This window comes from Myodes glareolus, chromosome 8 (assembly GCF_982192425.1).
Source record: "Myodes glareolus chromosome 8, mMyoGla1.1, whole genome shotgun sequence".
In the NCBI taxonomy this organism is placed as follows: domain Eukaryota; kingdom Metazoa; phylum Chordata; class Mammalia; order Rodentia; family Cricetidae; genus Myodes; species Myodes glareolus.
The window spans coordinates 39562586-39583162 of NC_142033.1; the positions used below are offsets into that span (position 1 = coordinate 39562586).

Sequence of the window (20577 nt, forward strand, 5' to 3'; positions counted from 1 at the left end):
GGAACCATGGGTCTTGTTGTATGTGGTAGCCACTTCTGATGCGCTCCGCCAGGAAAGTCCACGCTTGCATGAACTTCCTGAGAATAGATAAGAAACCTAAGCGCTACCAAATGCCGCTTGCTGAAATGCTCAGTATGGTAGCGTCGGGTGAGACTCCAGAAAAGTCACCTCAGCAGCGCAGAGACACACATCACACACTTCAGTCACAGCTGCTTGTACTAGAAACAACAGGCAGCTCACCCCCGCATGGCCAGTGTCCAAGGAGCACCTCATGTTGCCTTCGCTTACCGGTAGCTGCTACCTTGATTTCCATCGCCATCCGTCTTAAATTACATCTTCTCTTACTCAGCTTGTCCTTTCTGCTTTATATTTTACTGACTTCCAGTGTGCATATGTATCTCAGTACATTCAGATCCTTAGGAGACCTTTGCTTTTCGTCGATGGTAAATACTGAACTTTGCAGCTCTCCCCTAAGAATTCCCTGCCAAGCTTGGCACCAGCTGATAACCCAGAACTCTGTTGTAGCCTTCAGCCAAAGAGCAATCACCCAATACACTACCTATGGTTTCCTGGGCTCAGATTTGCTAAGGACATGATATACACAGTGGAGGATGTTTCTACAGTCTCTCAACCTGCGGACCCTGCTGTGTTAAAAAGGGAGGCGGAATTCATTATGAACCCATGATGGGTTCCGGCGCTTATCTTCATTGTAATAAATGTGTTGCTCAAGGAAAATTAAAGGAGGTCTGATTTCCGAGCTCTGCTGGAGCTCCACGTGTGGAAAACAGCTCGAAAAGTAGGCAAGACTTTCTGGCAGCTCCGGGGCATGGAGCAGGGAGAAAGGGAAGGCGCCCTACAGGAGGGATGGTTTACAAGCACAGATGTGTCAGCAAGGACACAGAGAAGTGAGGAAAGGGTACATACGAACAACTTGCAGATCGAGGTACGAGAGAGGAGTTGGTACCTGCTGTAGCATCCTGCATTAGGAAGGAATTTTTTTCTAAAGCAGCTGTGGGTAGGCTTTCTGTGTACTTGAGATTGAACTGAGGGAGTCATGCTCGCCAGACACACACTCTTCCACTGAGCTACAGTGCAGACCTTAACCTATGCCAAACTCTGATCTTGGTGTAAACATTACAATAAAATCTCCCACTAGGAGCAGCTTTCTTTTTCATGACAGTTGTAAGACCAAATGCCAGTTTCATTTGCTGAGGTGCAGCGTGCACACCACAGCCCTCAGATATGCACGGCCGATAGGAACGATCCCTGTGGAAAATATCGTCTGGACCGTTGAAACAGAAGGCACGGTGTTTGATCTGTATGTAAGTGTGCACTCCACAAGAAAAACTGTGCCTCAGAAAGGAAGTCTTTTCTGAAGTTGCTGTTCCATTTTTCTTTCTTCCCCCGAGAAGAGCTATCTGTGTGTTATTTCTGCAACCTTGGCTACTGTATTGTGAAGTCTCTTCGGTACCTTTGGGTGCACAGAATATCAACAGCTGTTGGTTTTGGAGGCTAGGCGGGTACTTGCTCGTCAGTCATTTGAATAGCACGGTTTTCTTTCGCAGGGGTGGTTAAATGTTTCACTATGCGCCATATGCTAAATAGCCCTAGGATTTGCTGCATCAGCTGATGTTTCGTTCCAGGATTGCATCCTCCACGAGCTTCTAGCGCCGTTCCAGTACACATGTAACTGTGGTATGTGGTTTGGCCACATATTAATGTCTTCTCAGCTCGAAGCATTATTAATGAACCTTACAAATTTTAGGTAAAAAGGAAACCAGTAAGATCAAATTAGGTTTTTCTCTCTGTGTAGCTGCATTATTAGTCAACCTAATATGGCTTGATGGAGAATACACTGATATTCCCAGGAGAGAGCTAAGGAAGGAAGGAAGAAAAGGGAGCACAGCACATCCTGGCTGACTTCTAGATAGCAGCCAGGAGTGAGCCTCACCCTTAACAACCAAAGTGTGGCTACTGCGTGCATAAAACACTTTATGATAACTAATTACCCTAGTTACCTTAATTGCCGCCTCGATACAGCCTAAAATCAACTGACAAGGGAGTTTCATTTAAAAGATGGCCCAGATTGGACTGACTTCTGGGCATTGTCTGTGGGGATTGTCTTGATTACTGCTAACAGATGGAGGAGAGCCCAGCCCATTATGGGTGTCAGCATTCCTAGGCAGGATCAGAAAGCCGAGTGTGAGGAGGAAGTCAGGGAGCAAGCCCGCAAGCAGCATCCCCCGGGGTTTCTGCTCAGCTCCTGCTTGAGTTGCTGCCCTGACTTCCTCTGTGGATAGAAACAGAACTAGTGTTTCCTCCTCTAAGATGCTTCAGGGAGAGTCTGTTATTAAAGCGACCCAGTGGGAACTGCAACTGTAGCTCTCCATGTTCCTGAGGGTTTTACCTTTAATGTATGGCTGAAAGGAATATAATAATTAATCATACTAAATTTTGTTTTAGGATGATAGCCTCCCCCCCCAAAAAAAAAACAGTCTCACCTACACATTTAAAATTGTACCGACAATATAATGTTTTTTGTTTTTTTTTCTTAAAGATTTATTTATTATGTACGCAGTGTTCAGTCTCCATGTATGCCTGCAGGCCAGAAGAGGGCGCCATATCTCATTACAGATGGTTGTCAGCCACCATGTGGTTGCTGGGAATTGAACTCAGGACCTCCTGTACTGAGGAGGTCAGGAGTGCTCTTAACCTATGAGCCATCTCTCTAGCCCCAATATAATGTTCTTAACTTTAAGTTTATAGCATAAGTCTTTTGGCTACCCATGAAAAGTCCTGACAGGATTCTTTAGACAGTGTAGATGCGTATACATATAATCATTATCCATATTCTATTGAGAAAGACAGTTATTCCCATTAAATGAGTGCAAAACAAAACCTGTATAAGGTAGACCACCTGGGCCTGGAGAGATGGCTCAGTGATTAAGAGCACTGGATGCTCTTCCAGAGGACCCAAGTTTGATTCCCAGCACCCACATGGTGGCTCACAACGGTCTGTAACACCCTCTCCAGGGGATCCAATACCCTGTCTGGACTCCACTGGCACCAGACACCCACGCAGGCAAAACACTCAAATACATAAAAATAACTTTTTAAATAGACCACCTATATACGTCTTAGCTTGAATGACAAAACATTCCTATGCTCTCTGTTCTAATGTTCACAGGGCACTGAAAGTTACTATATAACAAATGAGAACAATAATGAGTAACATGTGCAGATTGCAGCCAGAATAATATCTGAGAAGCACACTGCATTCAGCTCACCGCTAGGTTACACCACAAGGGACCACCCTCTGCTTGTGGTGTGCAGGAAGGAAAGCAGACCTTCGCAGCCCATGCTACGTTAGTAATCCTTCGAAGTAGAGTCACTTACTGCTTCCAGAAAAGAAAAGGCAACCGTGGAAGACAGGCTTGAATCATTTCAGTCTTGCTGAAAGCCCACAAGTGGGTCAAACAGTGAGCACATACAGACATAGACACATCTGGGAGAAGAAAACAGCATTGTTCCGATGCTTGCCTACAATAGAGCTAGTCACTGTTGGTACTTAGAAAGCCTAAAGTTTCGATACTCCCAGCCCTGGACATATAGTTCATGATCAGCACTAGGAAGAATTAAATAGCTGTGTGGCGTGGTTGCTCTAAGCCATCGTAGAAATTGTACAACTCCAAGAGCATGTGCAAAATCAAGAAAGCAAATCCTGGTGAGGAGTGTAGTCACCTTTGAAGAGCTGGAAGGGCCATGCTCTGCGGAACCTGGGTGCAGGAAAAACTCTGCCTTATGCTCATGAATGCGCAGTGATCTCTCCTGTCCTTGTCAAGGAGGCATCTTAAACATCCTAACAAAAGCAACCGAAGGGAGAGGGTGTTTATTTCTCTCAGAGTTCTGGTTCCAGTGCATCCAAGGAACTAAGGCGGCAGAAGCCTGGGAGTCACGTTATGCTTGCTTTGTTGTGTGTCCCCGTGTCCCCACCCTGTGTAGCAAGAAGCCACTTTTCAAGTAGTCGCCTTAAAAACAGCACCCAAGAGAGTGTCCCTCCTCTGAAATGCCAGGGTTCTGCATGCTTCAGAACTCAGGATTCTCAAATGTGGAATATGTGCTTATAGATAATGAGCTACTGTGAAGATGAGCCCCAAATCTAAATATGACTTTCATTCATATTTCATAAAAATTATCTCATATTATTTATGACCAATTGTTAATTAAATAATTGAATAATTGTTAGTGTTATTAAATATTAACATATAAATAAATTATTATTATATAAATTATTATAAGGTTTTACATAAGCCTGAAACACGGGGCCAGAAGATAATTTTATGTATTTCAATGTGTTTTGACTGTGACTTGTCACATGAGATCTGATGTTGAATTTCCAACATCACATTGGCACCCAGAAAGTTTCAGGTTTTGGATTTGAGGGACAAGAATCCTCAGTGGGCTCAGTGGGTAAAGCATTTGCTATGTATGCCTGTGATTGAGTTCAAATCCCCGGCACCCACAGCAACATGGGTGTGGAATCCTAACAGTCTTGGAGTGAGATGGGAGGCAGAGAGCAGGGAATCCCTGGAAGGTTACTGCAGCTAGTCTGCCATACCCGGCAGTGAGCAACAAAAACAAAAAGAGCTCCTGTCAGACAAAATGAAAGGGGAAGATCCAACATTCAGGGTGATCCTCTGACTGCTGGTGTGGGTTTAGCACACACGTGTACTCACATACACACACACACACACACACACACACACACACACACACACACCTCTGTTCGAAATCTTTATTGCTGACTTTAGTTTTACTAGTCAGAATACCCCCTGAAACACACCCATCTCTCAGAGTGGCCACCAGCTGCCCCAGCACCCTCTGCTATAGCCTGGACATGATACAGTGCAGACACACATGCTCTTCTGCTTCTGTGAGTTGACTTGGTGCCTTCCAGGTTGTGCCTATTCTGTAATGTACTTACCCAGGTTGTGCATCTCAGTGTACTTGCCATTAATTAAATACTTGCTAGATCACTGAGATAATCTAAAGAAAGCTATTGCTAAGAAAACCAGGTATTACAGTGTGGAGCAGAGACGGGAGTCGCTGGCTGTGATCACCGAGAAGAAGGGACAAAAGGTTTAGTGTAGTTCTTTCTGAAGCTCCTGTAGGTCATTGGTTTAGCTCGCTATGTGGGTTCAGTTCATAAAAAGGCTCCACAATGTCCTAGCTCCACAGTGTGGTTTTATAATGTGTGTAGACTGGGAGCCGTTCAAGGGAGTTTGATAAATGTTCTCAAAGGCTTCCCTTCATTTATGCCCACTGCCATTTGCTTTCTATAGCATTTCTGGTGAGCATTCTTTTCTGACATTTACTAAATGTCAACCGTAGCCCGTGTTTAAAACCTTGTTGGCCTAGGGCCAGTGGGCTTACCAATTTATATTAGCCTGTTAAGAAAAATTAAATAAAACGTGAAAATGGAATGAAAATTGCTTTGAAGAGAAATGGAGGCAGACGCTGAAATGAGCCATTAGTAGCCTGATACTCGTTCTCTGGTTGAGTTCAGAGCTGTGCCATTCTGTACCGTTGCCAGACTCCAAAAGGAAATCCAAAGAGAAAAATTAAAAATAATTCCTTGCGATAGCAGCTGTTTACCAGTTTCTCTTCTGGATCAGCCTCTGAGAGCACAGAGGAGGCAAGTGGACCGCTCTGTCAGTGACTCTGCTCAAGCTGGGCTTCTCCAACTTCCCGCAGGATTCAGAGCTGCCCGGAGCTCACTCCTAGCTCGCTCCCTTCCTCTAAGCAGTAGAGCCTCCTCCAGGCACAGATTTGTGCAGAGTTCCCACTGCTGGGGATTATCAGCACAATCAAGAGTGTATGTAAAGACCTATCAGTTCCTTAAATGCCTTTTATTTTTCAAAAGAATAGCAAGTGATTTGCGAGTATTTGTTACACATCTGTGGTGGTTACTTTAATAAAGACTTTATCTCTGACTGAGGTGGACCAGCGCAGGCTGTAATCTAGTATTGGGAAAATGGAAGTCAAATGAGCCTCAGCTACATAACTAATTCAAGCCTCAGATGTCTCAAGATAATAATGGTGGTGGTGGTGATGGCGGTGGTGGTGGTGATATAGCTCTAAGATATTTCTGTGCATTAGCATTTTATACCTTGGCCGCTTCTTTTTGCCCATGTGTGTCTCCTTATCCATGGTGTGTGTCAGCGCTTTGCTCTGGAGTCCATGCAGGCCTAGAACTTATGACCCTCCTTCCTGCATCAGCCTCTAAGTGCTGGGATTACCAGTGTGCGCCACCACACCCAGCTCTAATTGCTATCTTAATAGTTGTCTGGACTGACTCACTGTTTAGTCTTCCTGTCTTTCTATTTCCAGCGCAGTATGGACAATAGATTAAGTTAATTGTGCCGCCGCCAAAGCACTCTGTCTTAGAACGTTTCTATCATTATCTTGGCATTTATTTCGAAAATGGCTTTTTAAGATGCATGGAAAATGCTTCAAATTTAATACCAAATGTGATATTAGTATAAACACTGGTGCTTTCTGTTCCTGGTCCATGTTTGCAGAAAAGGCTATTTGATTTCTGCATGCGTGTTCGTCTGTGCCTCTGGTGTATATAGACTGTGCTCTAGCATCTGATATTTCCTTCTCTTGATACTCATGATGCTGTCTGAGGATGGGATGAAAGACCAGCCAGCTTCCCACTATTAATTTCAGTAGTTTTGTGTTGTTTTACATTACATATGACTAGCACTCGGAAGTTTCAAACTTTTCCTTTCAAGACACTGAATAGAACCTATTTAGTAATTTGGTTGTTTGGCTTTGTTTATCTTAGAGGTATTTTGCTTTTTACATACATGTATACAGGGGAGAATGTGTTTGTGAGAGGCAGGTACCCACAGAGGCCCAAAGAAGGCATCGGATCTCCTAGGGCTGGAGTTGCAGGCAATTGTAAGCTCCTTGATATGGGTGCTGGGAACTGAATCCTGATCTCTGCAAGAGAAATGCATCCTCTTAACCACTGAACTGTCTCTTAGCACCTCAACAGTTTGTTATGCCGTCTCTTTGAATTAAATTTCTGTTGTCACTTAAAAGGCTTAACAAAGCATTATGTCTCCGGGGTATCACCTACAGATAGGACTTTTGTTATCCTTTTTGTTTTAAATTTCCCTTGAAGCGACAGACAGGCTCACAAAGCCCCAACCATTTGCAACGCTTCCCTCATAGTTCATCAGAAAACCAATCATCTAGATGCTTTGCTTCATGTATTGGTCAAAAACAGCATCTCCAATTTTCTTTTTTTCAGGAAACAGGAGTGATTGGTCATTCGTTACTGTTTTTGGTTTTTTTTTTTTTTTTAAGGGTTTCTCCTCTTCAGAAGTCCGAGGTTGTTGAGATGGTCAAGAAACAAGTCAAAGTCATCACACTTGCCATCGGAGATGGCGCAAATGATGTCAGCATGATCCAGACGGCCCATGTGGGGGTTGGGATAAGCGGCAATGAAGGTTTGCAGGCAGCCAATTCTTCAGATTACTCCATAGCTCAGGTAAAGCCTCACGGCTCTGAGACATGGCTACCAACACTGCTTTCCAGCGATGGCAGTGAAGAGGAAAATGCTAACGTCTTTCCGTTCCTCTCCTAGTTCAAATATTTGAAGAATTTGCTGATGGTTCATGGTGCCTGGAATTACAACAGAGTCTCCAAGTGCATCCTGTACTGCTTCTACAAGAACATTGTGCTCTACATCATTGAGGTAGCAGCGTGTTCAACTTAGTCCTGCCCCTCCCATCCATAATTCTCACTGCTCTCTTTGTGAACGTCTTTCTCGGTGTTTTAATAAGTACTTCATCTTCTCACTTTTTAAGAAAGAAAGCAGTTTGAAGATTTGTTTTCTGTTTTCTGTAAATGGGTGTTTTTTGCCTGCATGTCTGTCTGTTTGTCTGTGCTCCATGGGCTTGCAGCACCCACAGAGACCAGGGCAAATCTCCTGGAACTGGAGTTACAGGTGGTTGTGAGGCATTGTGGGGACTGAAACCCTGGTCCTCCAGAAGGCAGTCAGTGTTCTTGACTGCTGTGCCATTTCTTTACTTTTTATAATGTCTGTTGTGTTCAAGCAAATAAGACGGCAGCCATGAGAATAGTCATCAATGTTTCGACACTAGCGCAAAGTATTAGGTCACTTTGGTAGGGAGTCGAAGTCGAATTGCTAATGAGTGATGTTTTTCATTTTTAAAACTTTGAAGACTCTAAATCTTGAGCTTGTATGGAATTTCTTCAGCCCACTGCTGACAGGTAATATACATATGGAAAACTGTATTTAGAAAGTAACAATCCAGGCTGGAGAGATGGCTCAGAGGTTAAGAGCACTGCGTGCTCTTCCAAAGGTTCTGAGTTCAATTCCCAGCAACCACATGGTGGCTCACAACCATTGTAATGGGGTCTGGTGCCCTCTTCTGGCCTACAGGCATACCCACAGACAGAATATTGTATACATAGTAAACAAATAAATATTTTAAAAAAAAAGTAACAATCCTGGTGATGGGGGAAAAAAATGAAAGCAAGGAATGAGAAAAATAAAGTCAAGGATAATGGTTAACTCTGGTTCAGGGAGGCACCTGAGTGCAATCAGGAAGTGCACTAGGTTTAGCTGTCAAGCATCCTTGTTGTCTTAGATCAGTAGATCTCAGCCCTCCTAATGCTGCAACCCTTTAATACAGTTCTTCATGTTATGGTGATCCCCCCCCCAGGAATAAAAGTAGTTTTGTTCCTGCTTCATAGCTGTAATTTTGCTACTGTTATGGATTGTAATATTAACATCTACTATGCAAGATATTTGTTACATGACCTCTGTGAAGGGTTGGTCAACCTGACCCACAGGTTGAGAACCACCATCTTAGCTCTTCTCTACCTCTTGCTATCCATGTCTTTTGGTTTCCAGGGTTGGCAAATAACAAGATTTTGAATAAGGAATTTCTCTAAAGCATTCTATCTCTAGGTTCTTTCCATATAGCAACTATAGCATCATCTTACAAAGGAAGCCTTAGTCTGGGGAGCTCCCTTGGTAAAGTAGAAGACTTATCAGTACAAGAACCTGAGTTCGAATCCCAGAGCCCATGTGAAAAGGCAGGCATGGTGCGGCATGTGTCTGTAATCAAGGCACTGGAGAAGCTGGTCCCTGGAGCTAACTAGCCAGCCTAGCCTGCTCAGCGAGCTCCAGGACAATGTTTCCAACAAACAGTGGGGAGCTCCTGAGGAAGGATTGTTGACTGAGTTTTCTGTCCCACCTGGTTCCCACATTTGTTAAGTCCCAAAGAAATCACACAGAGGTCTACATTAACTATAAACTGATTGGCCCATTAGCTCAAGCTTCTTATTAACTTCTATAACTTATATTAGCCCATTATTCTTGTCTATGCTAGCCACATGGCTCGGTACCTTTTTCAGCAAGGCAGTTACATCTTGCTTCTTCTGTGGCAGGCTCACAACTGTGGAGCAATGGGCTTCCTTCTTCCCAGAATTCTCCTGTTCTCCTAGACCCACCTCTACTTTCTGTCTGATTGTCCCGCCTATACTTCCTGCCTGGCTACTGGCCAATCAGCATTTATTTAAAATATAATTGACAGAATATAGACCACTGTCCCACACCAAAGGATACCTGGGGTTGACCTTTGGCCTCCATACACGTGCACACACATGGGCATCTGCACACATGCAAACACATATATACACCCAGAGAATTCAAGCCTGGTTTTGCCCTGCAGATATTTTGGTTTCAAACTAGGCATCCAATAACAGACAGACATGTCAAGCACAGGCCATAACCCCAGCAGCTGGCTGGTGAGTACAATGCAAGCCGCGTCTGTAATTTTATGTTTTCGAGGTGCTGCGTTAGCAAATGCCACAGCAAAAACCCAGCTGATTTCAGTGTTCTGTTTTAAGTCAATTTATTAAAAATATTACCACCCTCACCAATGTAAAAAATATGAATATTTTTGCACTTGTGCTTACATTCTACGTTCTTTCCTCCATGCCCATATGTACATATTTTGCCTTCAATCTATCAGAGACTGCTTGTTTGTTTTCCGGCCACCCAACCCAAATAAACACACAGAAACACTATATTAATTACAACACTCTCTAGCCTAACCCATTTCTATTCGTCTGTGTATTGCCATGAGACTGTAAGGTTCTGGCAGCAGCAGAATCTTTCTCTTTCAGCAACTACATGATGTCTCCTTGACTCTTCCTACTCTCTTTCTCTAACTCTGTTCTGATTTCCCATCTGGCTTTACTCTGCTAAGCCGTTGGCCAAAACAACTTTATTCATTAACCAATAAAAGCAGCACATATACGGAAGGGCTTCCCACATCACTTCAGCGCATCTTAATTTGGTCTGAGTGCATGTCAAATGTTCTAACATGCATGTGGCCTTCAGAGCAGAGCAAGCACCACAGTGTTGGTGGATACGTGAACAAGAAAGGTTATTCAGTTGTTATTTTTATCTTTTGGCATTTATTATTTTGCAGATGTGGATGTAGACATACAAAGTTCAGAAGACAGAAAATCAGAGGACAACTTGCAGGAATGTTTTCTTTTCTTTTTTATTTTATTTTATGTAGTTATTTATTTGGTTTTTAAAGACAGGGTTGGTTGTTCTGTGTAGCTTTGGCTGTCCTAGAAATCACTCTTGTAGACCAGGCTGGCCTTGAACTCACAGAGATCCACCCACCTCTACCTCCCAAGTGCTGAGATTAAAGGCATGCCATTACCCAGCTTGGGAATCTATTCTATCCAGGTTCATTACATGGGTTCTGGGGATGGAACTTTGGTGTGGAAAGTTCTTCTGTATATGTGTTGCTTTTATTGAGTAATGAATAAAGAATCTTCCTTGGCCTATGTTAGGGCAGAGTAGATCTAGGCAGGGAAAACTAAATTGAATGCTGGGAGAAAGAAGGCGGAATCAGGAAAAGCCATGTAGCCCACTGTGGGGAGACAGATGCACTAGAACCTTGCCGGTAGGCCACAACCTCATGGCGATGTACAGATTAATAGAGATGGGTTAGTTTAGGATACAAGAGCAAGCTAAAAAAATATACTTAAGCTATTAGCCAAACAGTATTGTAAATAATACAGTTTCTGGGTGATTATTTCATGATCTGGGCAGCCGGGAACAAACAAGCGGCCTCCCACTACAGAACTTAGATCTTCAGTCTTGGCAGCAAGCATCTTTGCCTCCTGAGCCATCTCAAAGGCACTTTGTCAGTTCCTTGCGTAGCTCTTAGGAACTGGAACTGACGGGAGGGGGAGCAGTGACAAGGCAATGAAGAAAAACATACAGAAACCTGGGGCTGAGTGGTCTGGGCTCTCTGCTGGAGAACTACCTCACCCAGAAGCTGAGCATTCTTATTAGAAAGGGCTGAACATAGAGGCAGGGGTATTACATACACCTAAAGAAGGAGCGGGGATATTACGTATAGATACACAAGGAAGTGGGGTTTGTGGTATACAGCTGGGTAAGGGGCCAGGTCCAGCTACTCTGTAGGGCGGTCTCTGTAAGCCAACAACCTTCGAGCTGTAAATATCTGGGGAGAAAGCTGTGGTGGGCGTTTTCTGCCTACACCGAGAGCACTCACACCTGGTGGCCCGAGGAAGGCTTTGCCAGTCCCTCTGAGCCTCACCCCAGGGGAAGAGCTTTGCCGGTTTCTCCATAACTCTGGGCCTGTGGAGTTGTCTCATCATGGCTATGCCCCTATCACCAACCCACACTCACTCAGTACTTCACTCACTCAGGGCTTCCTCCGCTCCCCACGGTTTCTTATGGGTTTTGTTTTGTTTTGTTTTAATATCTGGCCCCTAGGTCAACGGAAACTGTATCCTAATAATGAACCTCCAGATAGTTCCACGTTCCTCTGGACAGCTCTGAGGAGTATGGATAATGTTCAGAAAGCTATCTTCCACTCTTTCTAGGACCTGCCCACATCCTCACAGACGGCCGTCTGTGCCACCTTTCCCTCTATTCCGTGGACATTTCGAATTCTTCTGATGGAAGGACATGGTCCACATACTTCTTTATGGAAATAAGATCCATTTTTACTCCGCATCTGCTGTGTTAGTTGGAACTGCTAGGTACTTGACTCAGTTACCTCTGTCAGAATTCTTGTTATGAGTTAGATTGGGATGTGGACTCCTAATGTTGAGGTCTACAAACTGTGTCATCTCTTCATCCCTTCACATCTGTAGTTAGGTTACCATGCTCTTAGCTAAAATACCAAATACATGGAAACATAGCATCATTGATTACCACTAGATTTGATCTGGAAAACCTGTGTTTAATACAGACGTTCAAAGTAATTTATAAGTTTTGTTGTTGGGTGTTTGTTTGTTTGGTTTTGAAGTCAGGAGTTTGGCACACACCAGTTATCCTCGTACTTGGGAGGTGAAGACATGAGGAATAGCCTGGGCTACCAAGTTAGACTGGCTCTAAAATGAAGAACAATAGAAACAACAAAATGTTTGCTTTCTATATAAATTTGTGGTCCTTCCCTAAAAGAATTATCGTTATTTCTGCCCCCTCTATACATCTAACTTTCCTAATTATGTGTTCTCATTTAAATCAATGAAATTGTGATATACTTTATTTATATAGATTGTTTTAAGACTTTTAAGCCAAAAATGTAAGGTCTGTCAACATAAGGCTGTGTATAAAGTATAATTTTTGATGAAATAAGTTTTTATTTTAACTATAGACTAGTTGACAATCAATTGGTTTTTTTTTTCTTAAATCTAGACTGACAGCAATAGTGAAGGGTGAAGACATAGGTTCTAATGGGGAAACTTAAACTTCATTTAATTCAAGTGAAAATGAAATGTTCACGCCCTGTTTCGAACCCAGAATTATGTGATTTGTGGTTACCCAGCCCTGAATTTGACTTGGCTTTGAACCTAAAGCCTCTTCATGAGCTATTTAACACTGATCGCATTCTTAAGGGGTTAAAAGGAAGCGAGATAGAAACTCCGCTGGAAGCTTCATTTTTATTTTTCTGGTAGCACTTTTTTAGAAATGTATTTTGAATATTATTCAACTGTCCTGGACATGGGTTGAACTTTTAAATCAATTTCCCCCCATACCCAACTTCTGCCAGCTAAAACAAGTTCTGTAGATGTTAATGGCTCATGTCAATACTGAGCATGAATAGGCAGAAAACACGTCTCTGAATGTCTCCAGCCAGGACAACTGCCAGTCTGGGATCTCTCCTTTCTGTTTGTGTGCTGATGGGGCGTGGGAGCAGGGACCCCACTGACTCTTTGCAAGCTCCTGCTTAAAATGCAGAAGTGCTCCATCAGGAAGATGTCTGTGAGGCTTTAGCTGACAGGCCTCTGTGGGAAGGGGCGGGGGGGGGGGGGGAGCTTGCAAAAGAAAGGTCTTAAACCCAAAGGGCTTTCTTGCCATTGGCCTGCCAGGGCTATCACTAGCTAGCTCCTCTGTTGCTGTGAATTGCAACCACACACAGGTTCGGCAGGTGGCGATAGACAACTTGCTCGGGTCGCTGCCTGGCAGTGGCTGTAGGTGTTCACTTAAATCACTGACTCCTTTCTTCCCCTTCCGAATCCCCTGATCCCTTCCTAACAAAGAGGAACTTTTCTTTAAGATACTTGGTGACATCTAGGTTTTCTTAGAGCCCACCAAAACAATGCAGTGTTTCTCCTTTCTAGAAAGTCATGAAACTCAATAAGGTGGTACTTTCTCAGTAAGCTATGCTGGGAAGTAAATTCCCTGGGAATTTAAATAATCTGGGCACTACCCTGGAAGGTCTGATGCTTTCTTTTGACATCCAGGGCTTTAGTTGGGTGAAAGGAGGGACTCTGTGTGCTTATGGTAATTCAGGTTCTGTCTTAGGGGTGTGTTTCTAAGATATGGCTTGAACTGCAAATCTCAGACTGATCTGATCGTGGTAGACTATTTTTCTGTCGAAGATATTCTCTTTCTCCTTAAACGAAAAGCAGAGCGCAAACTTTTGAATGCCAACTGTTTACATAAAGATGTCTCCTGTGTTGAAAGGCTCTGCCCTTATGTAGGCATTTGAGTCTGTTCCCTTTTAAAAAGAAAAGCAGCACAGAGACTAAGCTTTGGAAGTACGAAGGATAAATTTCTAAGCACATGGCACATATCTTTCATCCAGAAAGCACAGGGATAAAAATGTGTTCACTCCCACTTAAATGTTTCCGATTATAACACAGTCCGCTTATGTATTTTAAAATATACTTTGAACACAAACGTGCTGATTTATTCGTGAGCTATTTTGTGTTTGAAACCTTGTCTGTTCATCGGCTCGAAGGAGGGTCTTAAACTCTAATCTCGTACTCTGTAATTACTGGCCATTTACACTTTATTAACATGAGCTTACGCAGTATCAGCTTTAACACAGTATCATGATTTAACAATGCATTTAAAATTAGTCATTCCCTGTGCGCTGGATTGGAGACATTCACACTTAACACTTGTTCAGCCATTTCCCTTCCACTGTACACACGGAGAAGGCCAGGACAGAAACTGTTCATGGGATGGGGGCAGGGGGCGTCCTGGGTTCATACAGATGAATGTCGAATTTGTAGCCGTTCATGCTTCCACAATGAGGTTAAAGGAAACATGCAGTGTAGCAAGGTTTCTGCGACTCCAAGTGCTCTCTGGAGCCGCACATCAAGCTGTTCTTCCTGGCCGTCCGCTATTACTGTGCAGTGCGTGTATAAGCTTCCTACTGGATCAGGCGTCTTCCTTTTCCAAGTCCGCTTGATTTTTAATTATGTTTGGGTTGACTTTTTTCAAATGCATTCTTTTTCAAGGTATTGCCAATACTCACTTTAGTTTTGTATTTGCTTTAAATATGCTGAATAAAAATCATTATTACTCCTAAATTTTGTTTCCCAAGTTAGGGTTTCTCTTTCAAAGAAACTGACAGACATGTTCTAGTAATTAAAGACCTGACTTTATTTGGGCATTGAAATTGAAGATGGGCTCACAAGTGCCTGTCACTGCCCTTCCAGGAGATCCTGTGCCTCTGGTCCCTTCCGGTACCTGCAGTTATGTGCACACACCCACACGCAGACTCATACACCTACACAGAATGAAAAGTTAAAATTTAAATTTTAAGTTTAAAAGATCTCAGTATGCAAATTCAAATTTAACGTTCTGATGGCAATAGTTATCAAGAACCGCAGAAAAAAGAACAAAAAAAGGAAACATATTTAAAACATTAGTTTTACTCGAAATGTTTATCCCAAGGGAGGAGGAAGATAATGTAAGGCTTCAGTTAGGAATCATTTCTGATAGCAAGAACTGTTAAACCAGCTAAATCTCCACACTGCGAGTTCTGAATCCATTAACAGTGCGTTAAGGAGCTCTGAAAACCCCAACGCTCTTTGTGATGTTAAGGGGAAGAAGTAAGCTGTGATACTATACAGTTGGTCTCAAATAAAATAAACCCATGACGCTGTTTATATAAACTACGCACATGACACAGGAGAAAATGATGATTCTATTACTATAGGAAATTACTTCCTAAATAAATAAGTATAACATCTGTAATAAAAATAATCTTTAACCAAATCCTTCTAGGATTCTGAAAGGGGAATTAAAGCTATGAAAATTTAATGACATAAATATATTCACATGAAGAAGCAAAAAAGTACCCTTTTTTCTTTAAAATCTGCGATTGCTTGCCCATATAGATATTTAGATTTGACAAATAGAGCAAATTCTGTCTCAGATGGCAACTCTATAATGAATGTGCCCCTTTCAGTCAAAAGTAAAGACAGGAAATGTCATTGTCCGGAGCCCCACATACAGTCCCCTGGTGCTGCCTTTCAGGCTTCGATGTGTTGAAATTCTGTCCTAATTCTGGGACTCGGGACCTGTTTTCTTCCTAGATCTGGTTTGCCTTTGTCAATGGCTTTTCTGGACAGATCCTCTTTGAGAGATGGTGCATAGGACTTTATAATGTGGTAAGTTGAGCCCATTTGATAATCCCCGTTTTGTTTACGGCTGAAGATACGTGTAACAGCCCTCATCTGCCGTGTGGTGTAACGAGCAGTTTGTCCCTTCAGATGTTTACAGCCATGCCTCCCTTAACCCTGGGAATATTCGAGAGGTCGTGCAGAAAGGAGAATATGCTGAAGTACCCTGAGCTGTACAAAACATCTCAGAACGCTCTGGACTTCAACACCAAGGTAGGAGCTGCTGTCCGCTCGAGGGTTCAGAGGGGTTTTCTCTGTGGCGGAAGCTTGGGCCATCTGACCTGCCTCGGCCAGGAGCTCTAGAGTACCGAGTGTGGAAGCCATTTGAAGGTTCCGAGGAGGGAAGGCTAAGGAGTTTTGTTGGTTGGATTGGATTGCTTGGGGGTTTTGTTGTTTGTTGGTTTTGTTTGTTAGGATTTTCTTTTTCTTTCTTTTTTTCTTTTTTTTGATTTTGACGGTTACGAAATTAAAACGAACCCACTCTACATCAGCGTTCTTGGGGTAGCAGTGAGTAGATGTGGCCTGCCAGGCCATGTCCCTGTTCTTTCAGACAGTTGGAAATGGGTCACTTCTCACCAGCTAGTCACCTGGGACTGACACGGCCTGGGTTTAGTTGTACTGGGGTGAGGAGCATTATCTCGGTCTTCCCCAATCTCCCATCCGAGGAAATTCTCCTTAGAATCTTAGACTGGTTGAGTCGAACATTAAAACTATAGTCTCCAGGAAGTAACTTCCTGTTTGCTAGGTAGCCCTGAGGCTTAAAATTAAAAATGCAAGATGAAGCATCCAGCATTTTGCTTAAAACTGTAGTTTGCCTGGGTTGTTGTTTTGTTTTTTGTTTTTATCTAGAAAGTTGTTATTCTGTTTTCTTCATTACCCTAAAAAGTAACAGGTTTCCTTCTGTGTGATGATTTTAGCCTCTCTGTTCCTTCTCCCACAACCCCCCACCATGTCTTCGTACCCCCAGTCTTCCCCTGTACTCTTAGTTCTCATTGTTCTATTACCCCACCCATCGCCCTTTCTTGAGCCTCTTCCTTCTTTCCTGGCCTCTACTGGGTCCCTCACCTCAGTCTGTACATATTCTCACCTGAGCATGCATGCATCAAATTGAGGTCACAAGGGCAGAGGCAAGGAGACCGGGAGATGAGTGGGATTGGGATGCATGATGTGAAATGCACAAAGAATCAATAGTTTAAAAGAAATAACTAAATAGTTTTTTTAAAAAAAAAAAAGAAGAAAGAGAGAGAGAGAGAGAGAGAGAGAGACTAAGAGCCACATACAAGAGAGAAGATACAGGGTTTGTTCCCTGCACCTGGGCCACCCTACTTAATATACTAGTTCCCAGTTCCATCCATTTCCAGTCAAGGTTCACGGACTCATTTTCCTTTATGGCTGAATGAAATGCTGCCTCGTGAATGTCCCCCATCATTGTTATTGTCCACTCATCTGCTGGTGGGTGTTTGCGCTGACTGCCTTGCTTGGGGTCATACTCTCCCGGACACCTCCTATGCCGCTGTCCTCCCCTGTGACCTGTGATAGTCAGTCAGTCATTCCAGCAGCAAAGACTCGCATTTCTGCCGAGTTTACTTTGCTGCGAGTGGATCTTCCAGCCTGTTTCCACACTAGGATTACATAATGATTCAGGTTTCTGTCTAGTGTAACTGAGAGAGTGAATTTAAGATGGCAACCACCAAGGTCTATGCCATTTTGAAACTCTAATAGCCTTGGATTAGGAATAAAACTAATGAACAAATGTAATACCTCTTTACTGACTCATTTCCACTTAGTTTAGTGCATGTTTAGTAATAAATTTGTGGCAGTTAGAGATAATTGCAATCCTGTGTTTTGAATTTACAGGCGTTTAGCATAGGAACTTTTAATATGCGCTAATTCATAAAACTCCCTAGTGCTATTTAGTCTCAGTGTACCAAGAACAACGTGAAACAGGTGTCTTGGTGCCTTTGTACTGCACACAGTAAATGATAATGTTGAGTCTATAACAGGAAGCTCTTTTTCTCCTGAGACTCAGTCTTCATTAACACGCTGTATGAATGTCCAGCAGCACACGTGCATATAACTGGTAGCTTCGGGTTAAATAATTGAAATTGCTCAATTAAAACATCAAACATCCTGATGCTTGCCTCATTTGTACTCTGGTTTTGAAATGCATTTTTAGTGATGTAGTCTTCAACTATCTCTCTTCACAGTATACAGTGTCTAAGTTGACGTTTTAGTGTTTTATTTTTTAGGGTATTTATTTATTGTGAACAAATTTGTCTCAAATTCCCCCACACATTGCCCCCATGGCTTTCATCATCAGTGGTGAACATTTTCAGATGATGAGAAACTTTTAAGGCAGGTGCAGTGGTCATGAGCTCTTATTTTCCTGTAAAAGCGATCTGGGAGCCAAGTGCAGACTGGTCCATTGACAATACTTCTCGCTAGCCTAGTGGGTTTTATCAAGCTCAGCTACAGGTCCTGGCCACCACAGTTTGGGCTCTGTGATGCTATCTCAGAAGGTAACATCCAGCCACAAACGTGGCCACGTCCCTCTTGAGTGAAAGCCCTCATTGATCCGCCCAGGATTACCTAGTAATTCCTGAAAAGCTACATTTGTCCTCGCATGCTCTCCACACATGACAATTATGGGCACAGCTTTGTGGTCAGGAAAAGGGCCTAACAGGTAGTCTGCTGTATTGATGTAAGAGTAACTTTTTTCCTTCTCTGTTTCATTGTTGAAAAGTACTTAATCTGTAGAGCCAGTCATTTAGAAAGACCCCATCCAGATCAACTCAGTTAGGCTACACAAGCCCCATATCTCTTTGGTAGGTATTTAGCTTATACATTCACTTGCCATCTATTTCTCTAGGGCTTATAGATTTTTAGCAAATGATTTCAGCGAAACCGTTTGATTGCATTCCATCTAAATGCTCTAAAATTCAGGAACAAATGGTTACAAAATGCATAGTTGTCTACACAGCGGTTGCCGAGGGTCCCGAGTGTGGAAGCATTGTTCCCTTGAATGATGAGGCTTACGTTTGTTATGGTAAAAGGGGTCGGAGGTCCTGAGGTCATGACAGGGGTTAAAGGATTAGCATGTGACAATAAGTATCACTGGGGGAAAATGGAAAAGTAGAACTAATTTTTCTTGCACCCACCTGTGCTTTCTGTCAAATAAAAACTTGTGGTACTGACATAGTGAGGGGAGGCAACAGAGGTTAATGAGTAACACAAGTTCAGATGTGTAAAGTGCTGGAGCGTAAATTGGATCATACAATCCAGCGTGGCTGGGTGAACTAACAAAAGAGGCTGAGATCAGAGTGGAAAAGTTTGGGAGGCGGGCAACTGAATTTCTGCTGTTTGGACAGCTAAAAGCTATTAATACATGCCGATTGCATTTAACATTAAGCTTTGTTCGCATGAAGCCATCCTAGATGGTGACACTCCAGCTGCTGGGGGCTCATGAAGATTCTAAGCAGTATCCTGTAGCTTAATCGTTCACGTTCTGTTACCAGTCCCACCGATGCCGGCTCTCCTGTTCATAGACAGAGGAGCTAAGAAGTGATAGCTGTTAAGTGGCTGGGGTGATTGTCTGAAACTTCGTTCTGACAGATGTTAAACAATGGTAAAAAAGCCTTGGATAAGTTCAGACATAGTCACAATACTTTATTTTAATGAATATATAATCTAAATGTTAGACTTGGTCTTTGTGTCCACAGTCTGTGCGTGTGCATGTCTGTTGCCAGAGAGAGAGAACGGCGTTATATATTTGTACCACGGAAACATTTGCACAGTAGTGGGACAGGAAGAGGGGGTGCGTTTCCCAGTCTTAGGCTTCTAAAGGTCGGTTCTTCGAGAGTTGTGAAAAGAATCCCAGTGTAAGAAATTCTGGGACCTGCATTTGTTATGAGATTTTTTTTTTACCCCTTTGGCCGGCAGAAATTTAAACTTTTGATAGTGATTTTTTTTTTAACATAGGAAAAAAAAATTCCAAGTGAAGCTGAAAAAACATCTTGAGAAACATAAAAATAAATAAATGACCCGTGAGCGTCTAAGGCAAAGAGTGTCTGTCAGTTCTGTGAATTCACAGTGGTGGCCTCGGCAGAAACACAGTTTAGGCATCTAGCTCGTAGATTAAAAGAAAGGGCAGAGGTCACAGCACGGGTTTATCGCAAATGGTTCTCATGGATTCTTCTTTTCCCTCAGGTTTTCTGGGTTCATTGTTTGAATGGCCTCTTCCACTCGGTTATTCTGTTTTGGTTCCCACTAAAAGCCCTCCAGTATGGTAAGTAGAAAGGATATGAATGCAAAGAGCTGGTGTCCCAACACTCGAGGAAAGCAAGTCATTGTCAATACGTGGTCCGCGTTACGGCAGGCTTTCCTTTCGCCGTTTTTCCTTAGTCGGAAATACTGTGTCTCCAAAAGTTGTGCGCACAATAGAGACTTTCATTACTCCTTGAAGTCACGTGATTAAATGTGCAAAGCCGTTCTTTCCTTCTCATGCTTCCCGAACTTAAAAACGTTGTCTCTTTCCCACTTTGCGCTGGTCTG

The 20577-nt window shown here is 42.9% G+C and overlaps 1 protein-coding gene across 8 annotated transcripts in view; it reads left to right on the forward strand.

Moving 5' to 3' along the window:
- Nucleotides 1-20577, forward strand: part of Atp8a1 (ATPase phospholipid transporting 8A1) — a 216597-nt gene that overhangs the window by 159507 nt on the left and 36513 nt on the right. For all 8 annotated transcript variants that reach the window (XM_087908979.1, XM_087908984.1, XM_087908978.1 and 5 more), the window contains 5 exons: nt 7378-7561; nt 7658-7768; nt 15940-16014; nt 16117-16239; nt 20233-20311. In XM_087908979.1, coding sequence (XP_087765105.1) covers nt 7378-7561; nt 7658-7768; nt 15940-16014; nt 16117-16239; nt 20233-20311 — 572 coding nt within the window. The remainder of the gene's footprint in view (nt 1-7377; nt 7562-7657; nt 7769-15939; nt 16015-16116; nt 16240-20232; nt 20312-20577) is intronic.